Below are 22,940 nucleotides of genomic sequence, written 5' to 3' on the forward strand. Positions count from 1 at the left end.
TGTTCGTAATCTATTGCCTTTTTCCACAATTTATGGCCAGAGTTTGGATCCTCTTCTTGTGTAGAGTAATTAGCTGTTGATGCTGGATGCTTGGGGGCTCAGCGCCGCTGTCGTCAGAAGAGAAGAGATTTTTTTTTTTTCGGGCTGCACAAACCTCACAAAGGGTGCCAAAATAAGTTAATTAGGTAACTCGTACCTTTAAAAAGCTTTCAATTTAGACTTTAAAAGAGCTGCAGCGAGTATTTAGTGAAACTGTAAAATGCCAATGTCATTTCATGTCATTGCCTGGGATTTCTGCAAACCAGCGACACAATGGATCGTGAATAAAACTGGAATTATTTCCTTTATTGAAACAAAGTGATTTATATTACAAAACAGAAAATATCACAAGTTTTTCCAACCGCAGGCCTCATAAATAATGGAGCTGCACTTCGTCACCCAATCCATACGTCTATACTTGCTTCAATCCAGCTGTGCTCCTGTTCATAATGGAACTTGTGATTATGTGTGTTGCACGAGTACGACTAATGAGGGCGACGTGATCTGTTTAGTCTGTACTTTGTAAACGGCGTTCTGAGAGTTGGGACTCCCTCATGTTTTTGGAGACGCACTGGTTCCTGTGTGTGTGTGTGTGTGTGTGTGTGTGTGTGTGTGTGTGTGTGTGTGTGTGTGTGTGTTTAAAGGTCAGAGAGTTGTGTTGCAGGCCTGTTTTCAGCATCTCCTTCCAAAGAGTTTTTCTCTCTCTCTCTCTCTCTCTCTCTCTCACGCGCACGCACGCGCACACACACACACACACACACACACACACACACAGGGCCTTGTGCTTTTTCTTTTTAATGACGGTGTTTGATCTGCCACCCGGGGCCAGGCTACTGCTCCCTCATTCCCAAGCAACAGCAGGGTGAAGCGGGATGAGGCGGGACGGACGGTCCTTCTATTCGCTCAAGAACCCCATACATTACAGCTACTGCCAAAGGACACACACATTCACAAACACACCCGCCCACTCATGCTTAAATATACAAGAACATGCACGTCTACACACACACACACACACACACACACACACACACACTGCTTACGTCCCGCATGGGGCGCAAAACCCCAAACACCTCTTTACACGTCAATTGCTTTTACAGCCAGTAGCATTCTGAGGTTTGGCTGACCAAAAAATTCTGGGGAAGTAAAGGGAAATGGCTGGTTGCTGATATCATGAAATGAACCCCTCAAAAAGCTGTTGACCTCCATGTTTGCAGTGAAACACAGGGGGTCTGGCGTTTGAGGTTTAGACGATGTCATGCTCCTCAGCCTGATTCGCCAGCACCACTGCGGACAGATCCATAGTAATCTGGAAACATCATCTGGTAAATCTTAGCTGTAGACAGAGCACAATCAAGCCCTGCCCGCTGCAGTCGCTCTCAGTTTTCTTTGTGTTGCGCGAAGGTCTCTATTATCAGTTCTGTCCGGTAGCTCGAGAACTGGGAAACGCGAAAAGCTGCTGTGTGATGAGATCAACTCCCGACAGGGTTTTTTTGGGTTTAGTTTTTTTTTTTAACTGAGCCTTTACGGAGAGAAAACTGGTGGACTTGGACATTAATGAAAGCCATCAGCTGGACGATGTGACTGTGATAGATGTGGGAGTCCAACACGCAGTTTACAGACATGTGCACCGCACATTTTGCAACTGAAAGTGAAGCTACGACAGCAGCCCTTAACCATGCATGCTAGCCCGGATTACCGGGAGAACACTGCAGTTATAAGCTTGTTATTGGGTGACTATTTGTCACTCTCTACTCTGCTTTTCTCTGATTCTTTCCGCAATGTGAAACAAAAGAAGCTAGCAAGCTAGTAGAGACCGACACCCTTTAAATGGTGAGTATTGTGAAATAACTCTAGCCTGTTTAGTTGTAAAGAGATACCACAAATAAGTTATACATATAAACAAGTTTCCTGAAGGGGGCGTGGTTTAACGCTGACGTGACTTTGCATGGCAACATTGCTGCACCCTGGGATTTTCTCCGCCCGTAAAGATTATGATAGCTTGCAGAAACGCAAACAAGATCATATTTTCTACTTTTCTCGGCAGAACGATGACAGGGGAAGCTCCAGCAGATGTTCTTCATGATTGCACGTGATTGTCTCTGGTGGTGCAAGACTAACATTGGCTGAACTTAGATTCTGCCAACCGACAGGCTTTGAATGGCGGCTGGCCGTATTGATACGGCGAATTTTGCTTTCAAACAGCCATAAACCCATAATAATCCAGTGATGTGATGAAATCGGATATTTTTAGCGTCATACAGTGCATTTTTATCCTGATGAGCATCACTTTCAGAGTAAAATGCGCTGCGTTCCGTCTCTATACTCTTCTGAACATTGTTTATATAAGCTCACATGCTGCTGCTGTCACCGCTGAAGTAGCCAACATTGAAACAGAGGTGACTTTGACAACAATGTCCACTGGCTACCTTTAGTGAGTGAGCCGTATATTCTGGGAACTGTTAAACAGAGGAATGCGGTGAAGTCACCCTGCAGCCATTTCCCAGTCTATAAATGTGACAACATTTCTATGAAAAACATACCCTCTCACTCCATGTCCCCCCCTTTTTTTCTTCTTATTCCTCCCCAAATCCATTTATAATTGGCCACTTTGGCCGCTACATTCGGACGTGAGCTTTCACCTCGATACACACAGGTTTACCTTGAAGTCTAACCAACCAGGTGACTTTGGCACGAGGATGAAAGGACCAAGAGGTCCAAAGTGCAAGTTCTCCTTCATCCTGAGACTTAAACTGAGTTGATGAGTGGTGGGAATGTGGGCTCATTGATTGCAGAGCCCCCTAATCTATCACGGGAGGGTGAATAAAAGTGACGTACTTCAGCTAAAGACATTGATTGTTATTCTCTGATTTGTCAAGATGAATTAAAGTCCCCTGTCATGGATTGTCACTGACGGATTCAAGACTCATATGGCCGTCTAGACAGTTTTAAGAGGTGGATGACCAAGTTGACCCTTTTGGGCTGTTTAACAGTCACATAACAGTCACATGTATTTTGGGCATTCCCATTCCAGCCCATGGGAATGGAACGATTGGCGAGATTTATTCACACTATTAGGGATGCTGTCTGGGTTTATTTGGCAGCACATATTTGAGTAATAGCAAAAGACCCCCCACCCCCACCCTACCACCGTGCCATGATATGACACTTTAATGGAAACCAGTCCATGCTCAGGCGGGATTTTGCTCTTTAGAGGAGCTTACTCTGGATAGTATTTGAGCACACGCTTACAAATTGCCCGTGAGATGTTACCATTTATGTCGGATGGGGTCCGAACTTGAAATGACACAGATCTAATTGACCATGTATGCTTTATCGCTGTGACAGAAGCATTCCCTAATGACGGCAGGCACCAGAAGCGGATATCGGCCTTATTCTAAATAAGATGACATTTCTGTTAAAATGTTTAAATGAACTGTATAGAATACATTAAATTCTGTACCCTGTGATCGATGTTGGTGTTTTCTTCCTGGATTCACCCACAGACCCTTTCTGTCAGGTTACTAGCGTAGATAGATTCGATTAGATTAGATGAGATTAGATTAGATCAGATAGATTGTGTTTCCATGCTGAGTTTGTGGAACCCTGCTGTGTCGGTTACACCCCCTGGAACCAAGAAGTGCGGCATTGAGCAGCGTCACTTCTGTATGTGGCACGAAATGATGTGAAAACTCCAGCAGGACTTCGTCGTGCAATACAACCCAGTCAATAAAACTGGACCAAGGCTCTCGTCCGAATTTGATTCATAATTAATTCAACTCTTACCTCACTTAGGTCAAGGTCATCTGAAAAAATGTTGCAGTTTGACTGGCAAAACTCCTTTATGTTTGAGTATGTCATGCTACAAACGCTTCAGTAAATTCTTTCCACCAAATGAGGCGGGTGACATTCTACGAGGGTCGGGGAGCACAATGTTTGAGAGTTATTGTTTTATTGTGTAAAAAATACACATTGACCAATGTTGTGGGGGGAAAAAAAAAAAACAAGTGAAGAAGGTAAATGTTGGCCATGAGGACTAACTACTAATTTAGTCATAAACTATTTATTAAATCATTAATCAAACAATACTGGTTGGGGCTGCATATTGTACAGATCTCTCACGCTTCATTGAGCAAGATAATTATTTCACGATCATGATCAAGAACTCACGTTTTATTTTGGAATGGGTTACTTCATATTTCACCTAGCAACTAAATTGCTGCCCCGTACTTCGTTGCATTTCGGCTGTTACGTGACATTTGAGTGAGTGGAGAGCCTTACTTCGAACTGAGGCATCGTCTTAGGGAATATGAGGCTCCTCCCCCACAGGTGCGGGAGCATTCACTCCACGAGCCCCAGGCATCCCACAGCGTGTCCCTGTCCTCTTCTGAGCGGGCCGTCCTTGAGCTCTGCGGGAGAGCATGAGAGTAGATATGATTCAGTCAGGACAGGAAACAAGACTTGCTTGTTCAATTTAAAATCATCCACGGTCACAGCCATCCACTCGTGGTGTAGCATCTGAATTAAACTCCGAAAGGTGCTGAAAGGAAAGGCAACCACTGCAAGGGGAAGACATCGCAAACCCTTGATTTGTACCCCGTTTCATACCTCCATGCCGGCAAAAGCCGTCAGCCAGAGCCAATATGTCTGACTGTCAGACCGGTTCTTGTTAACGTTATCGCTCAGAAACACTTTTGGGCAGTTTTCCCCCAAAATTTGCCACAATTGGTCACTGGGACTTGAGGATGAACAGAAAATATTTCAGAGGACAAAGGTGAAGGTCCCCTTGCATGAACACAATATCTCAGAATTGTCTTGAGGAAGTGTCTTCAAATACCGTACAAACATCCACTGGGAATAAAGAATGAACCGAAAAGTTTTAGTGGACAAAGGCGAGGTCACATGTAACCACGATGCAGTATTTCTAGTTCTGTCAGAATATCTGAACCGTCCTTAAGGTAATCCTGCTAGTTTTCTCCAAGCTCCAAGCCTTTCTTGTGCTCCTCCCTGTTAATTGCTTGGTGCTGTGTTTGGCAGCAGAACTAGGAATATTACCAAAATCAATGTTATGAGAAGATGAGTCTTGCAACGACAAGACAACGCACATCTCCGATGGAGAGATTAGATTGTGATCCTCTCCATCCGTCACTCAGTGACACTCACATTTAGTACATTTTCAGAGATGAACTGGACTGACTCACCGAGCACAAAACAAGGCATTTATTCTGAAGGCTGGCAAGCTTAGGAACTTCGACTACATAGTTAGGTTTCTTTCTCTTGGCTTTACTTTCGTCTCAGTGCCCTTTGGAGGACTGATTGAATAAAAGTGAAAAGAAAAATAGATTGCTTTCGCTATTTAGAACAAGGGTGGCTTAGCTTGATGCTTCTGAAAGCTGCCAGCAAGACTGAAACCAGGGGAAAAAAACAAAACAAAAACTGGTTCAGTACCTGCTGAATGGATGAAAACCTGGAAAAAGAAGGAGACTTTCTAAATCAGGAGACTGGAACTAACATTGGGACAAATCATTCACCTCCTATGGCAGTAGGAATGTGGCACAACTGACTAGAGGAGCAAACACATTCAATAAAATCCTCCTCAATTCACTGGAGGTACGAAGGCTTTGACATGGAATAAAAGGATAAAAACAGACATGATTTCGCACGTTAGCTTGAACACGAAGGCGGTCTCTCTGTTGTTCCACAAGCACATATTTTAAGCAGAAATGCAGCTCTTTGGACGGCCTCGCGCCGCGGGACCTTTACACCGCAAGATGTGCGCCCGCATTCAGCAGAGTTTTGGATTTTTAAATCCTCCAAATTAGAAAGCCCGCTCATCTTGCTGGATAATCAATGTGAACTTTATGTGGGACACCTGCTCTTAAAAAGACAAAAAAAAAACGGAAAAAAAAAAACGGTGAAGCCTTGCATTTCTGAGGAAAAACTCCGGTTGAGTTATTTTGCCCCCTTTGACCTGCTTCTGCTAACAGCGTGGCATTGTGCTTCATGTACAAAGATGAATGAATCTCACAGAGGAAATCAGATACAAGGTAATAATACGGCTCTGATTATTTTTTTTGGGTCACAGAAGCAAAAACACGCTGCGCACTGCAGAGCGGGCAGCGGGTTCACCTTATTAAAAGTGTGCAGGGACTGATATAAATGGCTGTCAGTGCAATTGACGCCTGAGGAACAGCAGAGGGGAACGGTGAGAGCTAAACACGGCCAACAGAGCGTACAGCCAAACATATCAGCGACAGCACTACTTTCTGCATGGGCCAACTATTTCAATGTTTGGATCCACAGTAAATAAACAGTCTGCACTCTGGGCAGCCAGTTTGCACACTACCTTAGCTCTCCTTTGAAAAGTAATCAGTGAATTTTGCACTCAATTATGGCTGGGAGCTGCAAAGCCAAGAGAGCCAGAGGCGTAATGAGGCCAGCGGAGAGAGGAGGTAGATGAAGGACAGAGGGATGGGATGAGGACTAATAGGTTGTTTGGCTGACTGCGGCGCTATTGTTCTCAACGAAAGTGGTGTTGGTGGTGGAGGGGGGGGGGGGGGGGGGGCTCTGCTTGTCAAACCACCATCCTTACGGGATTTGGATCCAATAATCAAAAAGGCTCAGATGTCCGTTTGAAGTCTAATTGTCCACTATTACACCTCTCTTGCTCCTTCCTTCTCATTAAGCACATCTGACAAGAAGCCCATAATCGCTTTCACTCCCTGAACAATGAGAAAAACAGAGCAAACATAAGACAACAAAGGCCCCGTGGCTGTCACCCATCCTGGTGTTTTCACATCGAGTGGAAAGGAGGAAATGAGTGCATGATAAAAGACCACAGATCTCCACATGATATGTTATTCTGATGGACAGATTCTACTTAAGTCACCTGTCAGCAGCTGGGACTAAAGGACATTTTCTTTAAAAGATGGAAAACTCCTGGACAAGGGGAAGAAATCGGACTCCGGTGCCTTCTACACCAGACTGTGTCAATATACATACGATGGCCTTTTCAGTTGGCAAGACATACGATATTTGCACATCTGCTGAATCCCTTGTCTTCTGCACGGCACTGTCATGCTGAAAGGCAGCTGCTGTAATCTAACAGGGAATTCTAACCTCAGACAAAACAGCTGGTGGGCCCGCGTATACGTTGCATGTCTGCTTTAAGAAAAGGCACGGCGGCTTCTGAGACATGAGTCATGTCACCGGGTGCGTGCGCCTGCCTGACGCGTCACATACAACAAACACACATGCCACTTTCTTAATGCAAAAACATGTCATGACAACGTTCTTCTCTATTTCACAGGATAAAAGAGATTCAAAAGTAAGATGTTACAGTACCACGATAAGAAGTGCTGCCACCAGTAGCTCGAAAGATAAAAATTCCATGCTTCTGCAACCGATTCCTCCGTCTCTGACAGTGTGTGTGTGTGTGTGTGTGTGTGAGTGTGTGTGTTTTGTGATGCCCTCCTCTCTGCGGGTCACTCAGTGTGTCTAGTCCGCCGGCCGTCTCCTCTCTGACTTTCTCCCTTTTCCTCCTCAGGAGTAAGTTGGGTATGGGGAGGGGGGGAGGGAGGAACGGAGGAACAGAGGAGGGGTAGGAGTGTGTGTATGTGTGTGTGTGTGTGTGTGTGTGTGCGCGCATGAGGGGGGAGTATTCGGAGGGGCTTTGAGCCCCTTGAGTCCTTAGGTCTAGCGCAGCAGCCAATCAATAAATGGGCCTCAGTCAAGCGTGCTAGTTCAAACACGGAGCTGGACCAGCTGCAGCTTCACAACTTCACACGTTTGTGTGCATTCGTATTTGCGTCCGTGTGTGTGCTCGTGTGTCAGACTGTCACTGAGAAGGAGTAATGGCAGAGAGACAACAACAATTTTCTTCCCCGTTTGATTTTTTTTCCCCCATTCTTTCTCCTCTCTCAGTCCCCCCTGCTTGGCTTCCTCTGTCCATCATCCTCACCAATACCACTGTTTCTATTTTCTCTTGTGCTCTTGCTTTGCTCATTGCCAGCCCTTTGTTTTGAAAAAAAAAAAAGAAAAAAGAGAAAAAAAACTTTCATATTGTGGTATTTTTAGAAAAGCTAAGTGATGGCTCCTTGGATTTCCAAAAACTAAGCTTCCTGGCTGCATTTCGGTCCTTACAATTGTCCTGTTTCCATTAAATTGTCAAGAAAATTTCTAGCGAACAAAAAAGCAGAGGCGGGGGGGGGGGGACTTCCATCAACTGGTTTTGGAGCGAATAAAAATGCCTACGCAATGCATATTTTCATCAGAAGATGGCAACATTATGCATGGCTGTGACAAACAGGGTAGGAGAGGGTGACGAGGCGGCCATTTACGAGGGAAAACTAGAGCGAGGTCTCGTGGGATTACTTTGAGTTTGGCAAGTAGGAGTTATTCTTTGCTGCTAGTTAGTACAAGCAACACTGCAAGGACAAAGTTTGTGAATTTGAAAAAAAAAAAACTGTCCAAGATGTCTGGGAAGATGGCAAAACTCTTTTGTGAAAGTGGGGGGGGGGGGGGGGGGGGGAGATTTACATTCTACCAGCCTTTTTTTTTCATGCAAGACTTCAAAATACGTAACTATGACTACCGAGCATCATGTACAGTGAGGTGCTCCCGTCAACCGGGTGATAGCCTGCTAACTGCGGCTATCAAGAGTAGACTTCTCAGCCTTTTTTTTTTTCTTTCTATTTCTTTATGAACAAAAAAAAAAAAGAAAAAAAAAGAGAGAAGTCTACAGGAACTTCAATAGAGCCTTTCATAACATCTGGCGGTCTAAACCAGAGAACATTTGCTGCGTGGAGGTGGGGAACCAGCCAGGTGTCCCCTGGAGGGACAATTCCTCTGGTTATGGAGAAAAACAACCAGTCAGATGGACAGCTCTTGGCGCAGGGGGGATATACCGTTCACTGAGTAACTTTCCGGTTTTAACTTTTGCAGTGACAAGAAGGAAAACTTTCAGGAAAAAAAAAAAAAAAAAAGAATATGAAAAATAGTTTAGTCGAACTTTGTGCCAACCTCAGTAGTGCCCCGCCATGTGACTAATAGGGTAGCGGGCCATCACTCAGGCATTCGACTGTGACTTTCCAAAGACAATACGAAGTCTGTGTCCTTCAAATCAAGACATCAAGCCCGCCTACCGATCAAACACCAAATCGAAAACCACAAAATTGCTATCAATTAAGGCAGTGTGGAATGTGTTGCACTCCAGGGCAAATAGGCACAGACCCTAATCACAACATCAGAGCGGATGTCTCACACACACACAAACACACGCGCACACTTTTTCTACACAGAGACCCCCCCCCCCCCCCCCCCACCATCACTTTAAAAGCCTAACTGGCTGCTGACAGTATATGGGACTTAGCTTATTTGACTTTGGGAATGTCTGTACAGTCTGTGAATCTGGGGGTTATCTGTAAAAACACACCTAACTGGACAAACACTTAACCCCAGGTATGTTTTCTGCTGCCAGCGAGGAGGGCATACACCTTTTCGCAGGCAGACACACGATCCTTGCACCCTTGATCCATAACCTTCTGACGTTTGCTTTTTGAGGAAATCTATCCTGCATTCGCAAATGGATGTCGAAACAAAATAAACTTTGGCACTGATGATGTGCCCAGATTGAAAAGTAAATATCGGTGGAGGAAATTAATGTGTTTGATTGACACTCCGTTGGAAACACTTCGCTACCGTCAAACCGCCGCATGTGTCTCTTGACAGTTTGAACAATAATCCCTGAAGATGATGAGGTGAGAATAAAATGATACGGTGCATTGCGACTTTCTACAAGGGCAGGCTCGGATAATAGTTTGCATGGGGAGATCTTGCAAGCTGATTCGGGGAACAGCCGGTCTGCAGACAGAAAAGTGATCTGAAAAGACTTGGCCACACAACTTTGGTCTCATTTTGTACTTCAGTTTTCTGTAAATATTAACAATCCTCGCAGTAAGAACTACCTGGACGTCACCGCTAGAGCCGTTTCACTCCGAAATTGAACCCCGTGTGGAAAAAATTTCTTGGGTCGTGAATGAACATTTAAATGGGAAAGCCACCCTATCTGAGGCAGATGGCATCCATCGGGCCTGGTCGAGCCAGGACAATCGGCTTCTTCGCATTGCGCTCAGGAAAAAAAAGAAAAAAAGTACTTGTTACTTTACAGATGGTCAAAATAAAAGTTGCCATCGGGGAAGTTTACAGCAACTGGGACATCAGCAACATGGAGTCATTCCTTCACGATGACCAGGGTTGAGGTCATTTTGGTGTATTTTTGGAACAAAGAAACAAAGAATATGTGCCGTCTGGATACAGCTGTAAACTTTGAGCATCAACATGATGCGCAGCCCGACATCAAGCAGGTGCACCTCGGGCTAGACTGGAGAACATGGCGTGGGCGGCCCCATGCACACACAAGTTTGGATGGTGGATATCAAGAATAGTCTTTGTTTCCATGTACTGTCTTTTAAAAACCCCAAATCTGGGATTATTGGTTCATGTTTCCCACTTTTTAGTGATGCTACTATGTTGAAACGATAAGCTCGGATAAAACAGCTGAGAAAAATAAACAGTCGAGAGGGGGAAAAAAAAAAAACAGCGCCAAAATGAGCCTTCCCCCGTAAAGGTAAAATAAGTGGCAGAAGATGATAGTCTGAGGTTTATATAATCACGTCTCAAATTCTTAAAATCGGTGCAACTTATCTTTCCATTTACACATTTTTATGATAAATATCGGTCAGTGCTGCTGGTACAAATCATGGTTTATCACTGTTAATAATGAACACCACTGATGTCCGTGCATGTTTCAAGATTTCACGGGGGATATTCTCTGACATTGTTTTTAAGGGCTCCTACAGGGTCACCATGTATGTGTACATTCCCAGCAGCAGCCTGGGATTAATTTTTCGTTCTCTCGCTCTTTGGCTGAATAAAGGGTCAGATTAACAGATAATATGGGGTGACGACCTGAGTCAATAGGCCCCAGGTTCTCAGGCAGGGAGACAAATGAAGCTAAAGTTACCATTAAACCCAAACTTTGGACTCCCACCTAAATCATTGGGGGGTTGGGTGTTGGGGGGGTAGATAAATGGTAGCCTCCCTCCATCCCCACAAAGGACGTCTGCGCTCCAGGTTTGATTTACACCAAAGCCATTGTTTAAAAATCTTTCTGGGCCACGGTATAAAATGTTTTACCAGGACGAGAATTTTACGACCTGCAGTTGGAAAATCAACCACAATTCCCAACCCAATTCCCAGCAACAAAAAAAAAAACCAAAAACAAAACAGAGGATTAAAATAAAGATGTAATTCCCTCAAAGCAGCAACTCAAAGACATACAAGAAAGCAGAGTACGTGCTCCAAACTGCTCCTCCGACCTTGACCACATCCTCACGTGTCCCTTCTTTTTACAAAGCACATGATTATTTGCCGTTATTTAAGACTTGATTCAGGAGGGTGGTCGATTGGATTGTTGGGTCTTGCGAATAATAGCAATATTTGGTTTCAAGCGCTGGTGGAACTTTAAAGATGACAGATTTACAGAGCTATAAATATCACTCGCTAGGATACTGTATCATGGCCGAGGTGAGAGGAAGAACAGTGCTTCGCGCAGGGCCATTTTAGGGATAAAAGCACTCAGTGGAAAAGAATAACAGCAACTTGGCCTTTCGCTGGCACACGGTCCAGCAGACCCTCTGACTAGAACTCCCAACAGCTCTGCAAGGGAAGAAATTTGTCCTGCCGGGGTACTGGTCCCAGTACACTTTATAGAGAGTGAAAACAAAATTATTTATTTGTTAAAACGCATATTAAGGCCTTGCCAGCTTACATGGTCTGGGACATCCAGCAAGGTCGAGTTAGATGACTTTAAATATTTTGAAACAACCATTGTTATAGATTGCGTATTTACTATGTCAAGAATAAGAGTTTACAGTCGCTCGAGCAGCCCTGTGAGGTTTTTCTTTTGTACGATGGAAGTTTCCTTCTGGAAATGTTCCACTTTAGCATTCAAAACAAAACAAAACAAAACAAAACAAAAAAACAAGGCAACATATCAACTTTATTTCCGCTGTCGGAAAAGTGGCCAAAAATTGCCCTATCCCCCTAAAATAAACAAACAAGAAAACCCACAAATGAATTAAAGCTCACAAGGTTAAAAAAAAAAAAGTAAAGGATGAGGAGCTGGGCTGTTTGGTTCTCTTAGGCTCTAACGAGACAGGAATGTCCTCAGCCTATCTTGAACCACGTCACTAGCAACCTGACAAAGGAGTTTATTTTCATCGCCGTGCCATTCTAGGTTACTACGACCTTGCTCGGCAGTTGCGACTGCATTTCAGACGGAGATGCGGGGTGAAACGGTATAATTTGCCATCCTCATCACCATTGCGAATGAATGCAGCCTAACACAGAAACCATTTTAGACTCCGTGCAAGTACATTATTTATCATTCACCACAAATACTGCCATCCAAGTCATTTTGAATCTCAAAAACTGCCCAACTCTCCTGCAAGTATAAAGTTCATCCCCACCCCAGAGGTCGAAGTTTTCTCCCTTCCTATTTGTAGTTTTGCGTGTTTACCCGGGATGGAGATGAATTTACATTTTAGAAAATGATGCAAAATGAACTAAAGGAATTCACCGTAAGGGGAACATGAATGTGCCAAATGAATGGCAGCTCATCAAATCGGGTTTCAGACATTTCACAGGAAACGTCAGGTCCATAGACTTCCTCCTCTGGAGACCGTTAAAGACAGGAAATTTAATGGCAAATCCATCTATATGTTGGGACAGTCTGGTCCAAGGTAGTGATCCGAAGCAGGCCAAAAATAAGGCCAAGGAATGCGCATCGGCAACCACATCAGCATATCATAATCATGATTCTTCAAGCTGATTCTTTCACGATACATATCAAGATTTTACTTGTTTAAAGAAACTATAAATATGCTCCAGATGCTATATTTTATAAATATTCATTGCGCTCTTTATAGACACATCTTGAATAAGCCCGAAACCACAATGTGGTCCCACCTGAGCCAGCCTCTAAATCGGCACAGAGGAGCACGTAATTAAGAATGAGCAGTGACATTTATTGCTTCCTGAAACTGCGTTCATACATTCTCAGCATTGCGATTTTTCCCATTAGCACATTCAGAAGAGCTCATAAGTTTTAGAAGCTTTCTGGTGAATGCACAGTCTAATACCACCAGGGTCCTACAATACTAAAACCCGCCCGAGGCCCCTGCATGCCCCGCTTCCTTAACCCGATCACGGCGACTGTGGCGTTTTAAAGAGGGTATGACAGGAGGGGATGGACATAAATTAGCCATGTAAAGCCGCCGGAGTGGACTGAAACTGGCCCGCCAAGGTGGACAAGAAGGAAACGGGGAGCAAGGGACCCACATCCAGATTTGGTCAGACACTAAGCACCAGGGTTTATTTATGGACTCCTCGCCAGAGTCAAGTTTGAATGATCACCTGGGCTTCAAATGGAGGCCAGGCTGCCACATCATCTGGACATTAGAACAGTTGAGGTCAGGTTTTTTTTTTTCTTCAAAGAAAGAAAAGCAACTGTTTCTGAATCTATACGGAATTAAAGGCGTATCCCTGGGTCATTCCTGCTATGTCACTACTTGGTTAGAAAAAGGTTAAATTCACCATACATAGCGCATCGTGAGAATTAATCATGAGGATTACTCTTGAACAGGCACTGCTTTCAATTTGTGGATGATCCTGAAGCCTGCTTGCTTAGGAGGCATTTTACACGAAGCTCTTTCTGTTGTACAGCTCCATCGTTGCAGCAATTGGCGATGATACCACTCCATTGTCACCATAATAATGCTTTTATGCCCCTACACCAACGACAGCGGTAGACCGAAGGCGTGATATTTTTGGGTTGTCTGACCGTACCATTCTTTGAGCGAATTTCCTCAAATTTGGCACAAATTTCCACTAGGACGTAAGGATCAACTTAAAACATTTTGGAGGGCCAACATCAAGGTCACACATTGCAGATGCATGCAGTCCAAAAGCAGTCCTCATAACTTAGTATCTACAGAACGATAAAATGCATATTTACAATCTCAACGTATGCAGTTCAAGAAAAATTTTAGTTGAATAACAAGTCTGGTGACAGTGTCTGTCCATCTTCTATTTGCAGGTCTACTGAAAGTAAACAGAAGACATCACTGCCCCATCTGGGACACATATCCTGGCCTCATCATCCTTTTCCCCTCCTCAAGTCTATCCTGTCGGTGCCACGACTTCGTTTTAATTCCCTGATGTACTTTGTACCCGATGAATACACAAAGATATGCACGCTGTGACAGTCATTTGAGGAAAGGCAGGTAACTTCTTCGTTATCTTGGTGAAGACCAGACTTGTGGAGTGGGACGGGGTACGGGGGAGGAGGTGTGTTCCTCCTTACATAATGCTGCAGGTCGGAGTCTGTGGCAGCTGGAACATCTGGAAGTTGTAATCATGATTATGGGACATGAACATCGTCAGGTAATAGGTGTTTGATCGGTCTGATAACAAAAAGCCATAGGTGTTTGTCTAGCAATTTTATTTATTTATTTTTTTTAAATCAATTTATTTTAGGAAAAATAGGTGCTACAGAAATTATTCTGCTGAGCATCTGAAGGTTTCCCCATCAAATCCCTATCCCAGCAGCCTTCAGGTGAGAGGCGGGGTTCACCCTGGACAGGTCACCAGTCCATCACAGGGACAACACATAGAGACAGACAACCATTCACACTCACAGTCACACCTACGGACAATTTAGAGAATCAATCAGCCTCGTCCCCTCTTGACGTCTTTGGACTGTGGGAGGAAGCTGGAGTACCAGAGAGAACCCACACAGGAACAGGGAGAACATGGAGACTCCACACAGAAAGATCCTGTGCTGGAGCCAGGACTTGAACCTGGAACCTTCTTGCTGTGAGGCGGCAGTGATGACCACTGCACCACCGTGCCGCTCCAAATGTTTTATATTCTCAACAAACAGCTCAGTTTTGCCCCTGTTAAGTCTTTCAGCGAATGAAAAACACCACACTGAATTGGCATGCGAACAAGGTTTTTCAAAGAAAAACTTTCATTTTTATTGGAGGGATCTTTAGGTAAATTTCACAATGCCAAATGACATAGAACAAATGTTCTGACTCATTACTGGATTCAGAACATGAGATGAGAGACAAATGATATTCACAGCTGTAAATCAGGTCTTCTTAAACTGGAGACACAAACCAGGCACTCTAGTTAACCTCTTTCATAATTGCAATTAGTTCAGCAGGGATCTTTGGAGCAGACGCCACGAAACAACTCCAAACAAAAAGGCATCTGGTTTGCCTCAGCAGCTTATTATTCATGATGTGAGTGTGTGGATTATTTACACTGAAAGTGAATTGAGACTTTTCCTGACACAAAGAGATGTGTTTGATCTCCTTTACATTCTCCAAGGCTCTAACCCATAAACTGAGACCTATCGGTGACACGTGTTTTTGAAAATTGCGTACGCTGTCTATGTCTTGGAGATGTTCAGAGAAGTTGTGACATGACAAAGGTCAAGGGAGACTTCAACCGTTTGGAGTTAAACAATGACGCAATGACACTACGAATACCCTGAGGCTGACCTACATTTATGGGAACAAAGAACATGGGATGACAACTCAAATACCAAGTTTGTTTGAGAAATGCTCCTTTAACATACATTCAATGAAGTCTTTGGCCAAACTGAAAAACTAGCCATTGCAAGATGACCTCTTATACCTCTTGTATAGCCATCCATCCATCCATTTTCTTCCACTTATTCCTGTTAAGGGTTGCGGGGGGGTGGAGCCTATCCCAGCAGCCTTCAGGAGAGAGGCGGGGTTCACCCTGGACAGGTCACCAGTCCATCACAGGGACAACACATAGAGACAGACAACCATTCACACTCACAGTCACACCTACAGTCAATTTAGAGTATCAATCAGCCTCGTCCCCTCTTGATGTCTTTGGACTGTGGGAGGAAGCTGGAGTACCAGAGAGAACCCACACAGGAACAGGGAGAACATGCAGACCCCGTGCCTGAGCCGGGACTCAAACCCGGAACCTTCTTGCTGTGAGGTGACAGTGCTGACCACTGCACCACTGCTCTTATATAGCATCCTCTGGAAATATAAGTGAAGGCAAAAGCAGGCAGCCTCTCCAAACTTCAAAGTGAAATGTTCAGGGGAAAAAAAGCATTTCAAAACGCACGCAAAGCTTTTTAAAATAAATCGAATTTTAGATTTAGATTCAGATTTGGAGGCCGGCCAAGCTCCCTGCAAGTGAGACGGCTGTGACGTACACAATAATGGCATCATTTGAACGTTTGTGTTGGTGCACTTCTCTTCGCGTAACAAGCAATTTTTAAGCGTCTTCATGTCCGAACGTTTCACCTTTAAGTTGCAGGGAAAATTCTGCGCCGAAGACTTTAGAAGTGGTTTCTGTCGGCACGGCAACATCCAAAGAGAAGTTGTGTTCTGCGTGATAAAATTCTGTGACTGTGTCATGCATTTTTTGGGGGGTTTGCTGCCTCTCTTAAACACGGAACTTTAAACAAGGAAATTCTTCATTTGTTCGCAACCCCTGAATGTTGGATGACCGAAAATATTTTGTGTCGGATAAAGCATGTCAAACCAATTATATTTGCTCAGTATGACAAAAAAAAAAAAAAACGATCGTGTGCATCAAAGATACATTTATTCCATTCGTATGATTACAGAAAACATTTTCTGCACCATCACAAACCTTTGAATCACATCCAGCAGTAGGCTTTCCATTTTTGTCTGAATGAAATTTCACAAGCTTGAATTTTTATTTTTTTTAATTCTGATTTGGTTCTAGATATTAAGTCAGTTCTTATGCAATGTACGGCGCATCTGTGTCCATATTTACCCTGGTGCCAGAAGCCTCTGACAGCTCTTTTAAAACAGTCACGCTTCAACAGATCAACTGGACTTTGTCTCGCAACGCTCACGTGAAGAGGGGAGAAACCATCCGTCAGCTATATGGTTGCAGCTCTGCAAATCACGCGTTCCTCCCCCACGTACTTGTGGAGGTGACTCGTCTGTTGAAGCATTTATTCATGACGGGAAAATCCTTCTGTCATTTAACATGTTTGTCATATTTTACAACAGAATATGAGAGGGCAAGGGGAAGTAAAATGGAATGTATTGAGTTATAAGAGCTGTACACACTTCAGTTTCACTTAAATTTTCCACGTTTTTCTCTTTCTTGAACGCCTCTCTTCCCCCCCCCAACCGGTCAAAGCAGACGGCCGTCCCCACTGATCCTGGATCTGCTCCACGTTCCTGCATCTTAAACGAGGTTTTCGTCGCCGCTGTTGCGGGATGTGCTTGCTGATGGAGAATTGTTGGGTGTAAATTCATTGAAGGAGTGGCTGTGCTAGATCTGCATTTGTTGTTTTTGCTTTTCCTCCAAAAGTTTCAACATAAGGATGAATTCAAAAAAAAAAAAAAAGCCCTCCAAATTTCTGCTGCCTGAGAGTGAGGACGCGCTTTAAGGCTCCTTTGCGATGCAAAAATTGGCTGCTGTAGCTTTTGGAGAGTGACTGCGAGAAAAATGTCGAAAGAAATAGCTGACATCAGTGTTGTGGATAGAGGCGTAGCGGGGGAGGCATCCTCACCAACAAAGCGCCATGGGAAAGCAGTGGAAGCCATCATCACCTGAGTTCAATGTTCACGATGTCAGAACTTATTCAGGGAATGTGCTTCCATTTCCCAATTTGCATTTACATTCTTTTCCCGTATAAATCAAGCACCAACTCCAGTGAACGTAAAAACATTGCAAATGAAGAGGATTATTATTATTATTAATATTATTATGGTGTTTCCATCCCTTTTTGCTTCAAAATGCGCATAAAGACAGCGTGACGACAACCCAACTATTGTGGAGGAACAAATTTGGGCCAAAGAACATTCCATGAGGTGCAGTCCTCTGGATGAGACAATGATCAAGTCAACAGCACCGTCTCATGAATATTCGGCACTTTACAATGAGGTACATCGCAGTCAAAAACATTTGAGCCACACAAGCAGTTTAGGCCAATGAATGACAATGTCTGCACAAGTTTTGTCAAGTCAGAAAGGTTGCAAAACGGCTGGGTGGATTCAAGTTGAGTTCCATTGACTTTCCCCCATAGGATGACTTGTAACACCTTCCATCATCATTTGGTCAAAATGATCAGTCTGTGTTGCCTCCGTGCCAAAACATTAGCTCGGGCTTGGCTGTTTCTCTGTTCCTTCGTACTTTATGTGGTGATGCCTCTTCTTTGCCGAGCGGAACCTCTATTGTGCCATTTCTCTTTTACAAGCTGTCATTTTTCTCATCGTCTGCCAGGATGCGCAGAGTCAAACACATTCCTGTTCACATCTTGTATTTAAATGCAGCCTCTGGCCCATGTCAGCCTTTGACACGGCATAAAACAAAGTAAAAAAACAACATGTTTTTCCACATCTTGAGGTCTGCGGGTAGTGACTGGACCGGGAAATGTCAAATTATCTATCTTATGAGGTTGCAGGATTTGCACAATGATGATAGGTTTCCGTTTGCCATGGAAGCCTCTATCTGTCTATCTCAATGTATTGTGTGTAATGTGTTTGTGTGGGCAAGGATGCAAGTTCAGAAGGGATAGTGTGTGTGTGTGCGCGTGTGTCTTTTGAGTATGTAAAGTCAAGACCGTGCCAAATAATACATCATACCTCTAAATACCTCAAGAAAAGCCAGCTTGCAGTGCAAAAGTCACGCATTTTGCGGAAATGTGGAAATGACATCAGGCTTTGCGGATGACAGGACTCATGCGAAGAAACCTCGTGGATTCTCTCGGAAGGTTACTGTCAGTTCAGGTGATGGAGAGGGAGAGGAAACATTCAGATGCATGACTGGAGAGTAACCGCAGAGGAAAAGAGCTGCAGTGGACCGGTACACCACCACCCCTTCAATGCGCTCCCACAAAAAAAAAAAAAAAAAATCTCGACCCTGTTTTCTCAGGAGCTTTTGGACTTGCAGCTGTCTAAATATGCTACTGTGTTGAACTCACAGTTAGTGGTTTGTTTGCGCCCGTTACAGGCAAACGTGAACAGGAGGTGTGGAAAACAGGGGGCTGGATCCCATTATGCAGGTACTTTTTGTGAAAGGAGTGTTTTCTTCCGTATATTTTACATCAAGACTCTCCAAATCCATACCTCGACCCAACTGTGTCCAGATTACTGGTTCTGGTTCCTGATTGGCTTTCAACAGGTTCCCTTCAATGACTGCAGATTACTTGTTTCCTTTTCTTGTTTGTTGTATTTAATTGCGTGTTCTTGCATGTTTCATTGTATTTTTTTTTGTTTTGTTTTATTCGTATGCGTTATGAAGCCCTGTATCCTACATACATTTGCATTTTGCTTTCCTTCCGTTTGAAGAACAAAATGTACTTGTTAAAACTGTGTACAAAATTTAACAGCTTTCTTATTCAACATCAGAGTTAATTTATGCTGCAGCCTTCGCAGCTCAAGAGCGGCATCTTGTGTCTGTGCTTAAGAGCTACAAGGAGATGACCTGATTTATAAACTATCAGTGCATCATAACAATCTTTCTCTTCCAGGCTGATCTACAAGATTTCTCTAACCTTCGTAGGGTTAGGAGAATTAGTGGAGTTGATGAACAAATGGTTTGCAGCGGGGATGATTTTGAACAAAGCTCTTGAGAAGGTGGAAGAATTGGACCGACACGCGCATGCATGTGCACATCCAGCCATGAGGGGAAGACTACACACTGGTAAGGTTTGTCTGGGCTGGTTTTTTTGTGGTAGAAAGCCTCTCAAGTGTGGTAAAGGTTTGCATAATCCCATTGCTTCTGGCATCAGACACAAAATAAGAGTGGTTAAAATAAACCTCACTCCCTCCTTATTCTCAGTCTTATACAGGAAATGCTTCTTCTCGCTCGCTTTGCTATCCTCGTGAAAGTCTTGACCAACATAGAGACACAAATGAAAAGTCACTGGCGGCGCCCCAGACAGGAGCCACAGGCTGAGCTCATTTAGTCACGCTTCGCTCCGCGCCTCCCTCTAAGTGGCCCATCTACGCAATTTAGGTACTAACAGCTCCATCCCTTTAAAAACCCTCTCGCGCATCCCTTGTACAACCCTCCCTCCGCATCACTCCATCATCTGGGACATCCCGTCAAGGAATGGAAAAGACTAGAAGCTACTCAACATCCCCTATCATTATCCCGATGAGGTCATGCAGACTCAGTGATTGTTGCCCTTGCCTAAAAATTATGGTGAGAAAAGGCCGTTCATTTGCTTGTGGTTCAACCTGTAAAACCCCAGGCGCCACAAATCAGAACCCAACACAACACAGCAAATTTTTTGGGACTTTGACAGCCTTTTCTCAATGTTGTAGGGAAGGACGGGTTGGAAAATCCTGCAGCGCTTTTTAAATCTTTTGCTACATTTTTAAAAATTTCATTTAGGAGATGAGCTCTTGCTTGTTTTCTGCGCCACCCTCCGCAATTTCTACATTGATCGTATGATTAATGGCTTTACAGGAGATTAGACATTCACATTTGGCTTCATGAGAGGCGAAGATTAATATCATGAATCACAGTCTAACAACACAATGCAGTCAATTCATTGGGGACAATACACCAGGCTGAGTTGTCTTGAGTCAACTAACACCCTGGCTGCAGGCCCGAGGCCTCCAGACTATATTTTCATCACAGGGCCTTCATTTTGTGCTACAAGCCCATAAATCTGGAGGCTTCAATGTTCAACTGGGTCACCTTTTATTGCGATTTGGGTCTTGGAGCGGTGGGGGTGGGAAGAATTTGCACACATGTAGCAGGAAACATATTCCCTCAAACGCTGAACACAACGCTAATATGAAACACATCGAGTAGTGGTTTTTATTCCTAGACATGTTTATTTGGACAAGAAGCTCAATGATCAGGTTGTAACCTCCTATGTTTAGAGGGCTTCAGGTTTCGGAAGTGTATGTATATATATATATATATATATATATATATATATATATATATATATATATATATATATATATATATATATATACACACACACACACACACATACACATACACACACACACACACACACATATATATATAACCCTTTCATTTCCTCCATCAAGTTTCAGCAAGTTCTTTACAGGAGGAGTTCATCACTGGGAGCAAGGCCAATCTGCGAGCGGACGAAACATAAATATGAAAAATGAAATTCACAGCAAAAGATGACAAGAAAAAAAAAAGGAAAACACAAAAGGACTGTACATAATTATCTGAAGAGTTTGGGAACGACTCATCCCATAAGTCACTGCAAACAATACCTCTGATCCAATGTTGTCAACCTGTTGTTTCACAACTGTATCACTTGCGGCGTTGTCACATTGTTGAAGACTTAATTCTTTGATTTTTTTGAGGTTAAAAAAAAAAATGGATGTGATGACTTTAAACAAAAATATATCATTCCTCTCGTCGAAATTCTGTTTTAAAAAGGCAGCCCAGCAGGAAGTCGTCGGTCATGTTTGTTACGGCAGGCTGGTGGCAGCTGATGAGTCACTGTTTTTCAGAGAGAGGACGTGCTGCCATGTCATCACGTCGTCCGGTCATAAAATGAAAATTAAACAAACCGTTTCCAGTGTAGCTGTGTGTTCTGCAGTGATAACCGTGCTAAGAACTACAAGCCAATTACAGAGCTAAAAATACTGCAGAGACTAGCAGACAACGCTATAATGTCTACGCATGAATTCACACACAGCCATGTGGTACATTAGCCATACCCAGCACTGATCAACAGACATATAAATGGTTTTGACAAACTTGTGACTTCCTGATATAACTCAAATTTGTATAGTTTGAGATAATGACAAAGAAAAATACAACTGAATACGGAAAATCCTGGTGAAACGAAGCCCAAGGCCAAAAGTTTTACTGTACATTAATGTCCTCAGAAAAAACACACACACACACACACACACACACACACACATTTAAATCCTAATTTTTTCAAATCTTTTTTGGCACCACATTTGAGCTTTGAGTAATTTTGCTGCTCGACTCAGAACTGGGTGCATGCATCTGCAGAATTATGACCACGCTGCAGGATGAACTGGAAAAGCTCCACGACTTCAAGCTCTTCCGTGGTTTCTGCGTTAATGTTAGAATCATAGAACAATCAGCCCAGGAGCATTTGTGAACCACATGCATCAGTACTGGGAGGTGAGGCTAATGAAGTCGCGACCACATTCGACTCGCTGTACAACTGAACGAGCATCGTGCATAATCTGTGGAAGACCACAAGTCCATGGTCATCTAAGACTTGACTCTGAGAAATGAATGGTCTCCGCACACGGGAGATATTGATGGGGAAGGGGAAATTTTAGAATAATGGCATGAGACTGATGTGGAAATACTTCATCTCCATCACTCAATTACTCATCCATGTTGTGCTGTCAAACACTTTACCCCTAAAACTTTATTTTGAAGGCAAAAAAGATGGTCTTTATGTTTGCAGACAAACCAATATAGTATTTATATGGTGTATGGTGTATATTACTTGATATCAAATTCTGTATTACATTATTACTCCATCTTATATAATATACATACACACACATACATACATGTACACACATATCTACATATATACACACACATCTATGTATATAGGTATATATGCATATACATACACACATATATACACACTTATATACACATATGTATATATGTGTGTATATATATATATATATATATATATATATATATATATATATATATATATATGTATGTGTGTGTGTGTGTATGTATGTATGTATATATATATATCTGTATACATCTATCTATCTATTTTTTTAACAGGA

At 43.3% G+C, this 22,940-nt stretch overlaps 1 protein-coding gene across 3 annotated transcripts in view; it reads right to left on the reverse strand.

The window, feature by feature from the left end:
* adamtsl3 (ADAMTS-like 3) overlaps positions 1-22,940 on the reverse strand; it is a 104,654-nt gene that overhangs the window by 28,143 nt on the left and 53,571 nt on the right. Inside the window, exons 1-2 of one of the 3 annotated variants that reach the window (XM_086198217.1) lie at positions 7,384-7,579; positions 4,321-4,448 (exon numbers count right to left, since the gene is read on the reverse strand). The exons of 1 other annotated variant lie outside the window; for it this stretch is intronic. In XM_086198217.1, the coding sequence (XP_086054343.1) occupies positions 4,321-4,448; positions 7,384-7,431 (176 nt within the window). In that variant the 5' untranslated portion in view covers positions 7,432-7,579. Of the gene's footprint in view, positions 1-4,320; positions 4,449-7,383; positions 7,580-22,940 lie in introns of those variants that run through there. One more of the 3 variants, XM_086198216.1, reaches the window with a different exon arrangement.

This window comes from Aulostomus chinensis, chromosome 24, assembly GCF_037954235.1.
Source record: "Aulostomus chinensis isolate RoL2024-O1b breed Wild chromosome 24, RoL_Achi_v1.0, whole genome shotgun sequence".
NCBI lineage: Eukaryota > Metazoa > Chordata > Actinopteri > Syngnathiformes > Aulostomidae > Aulostomus > Aulostomus chinensis.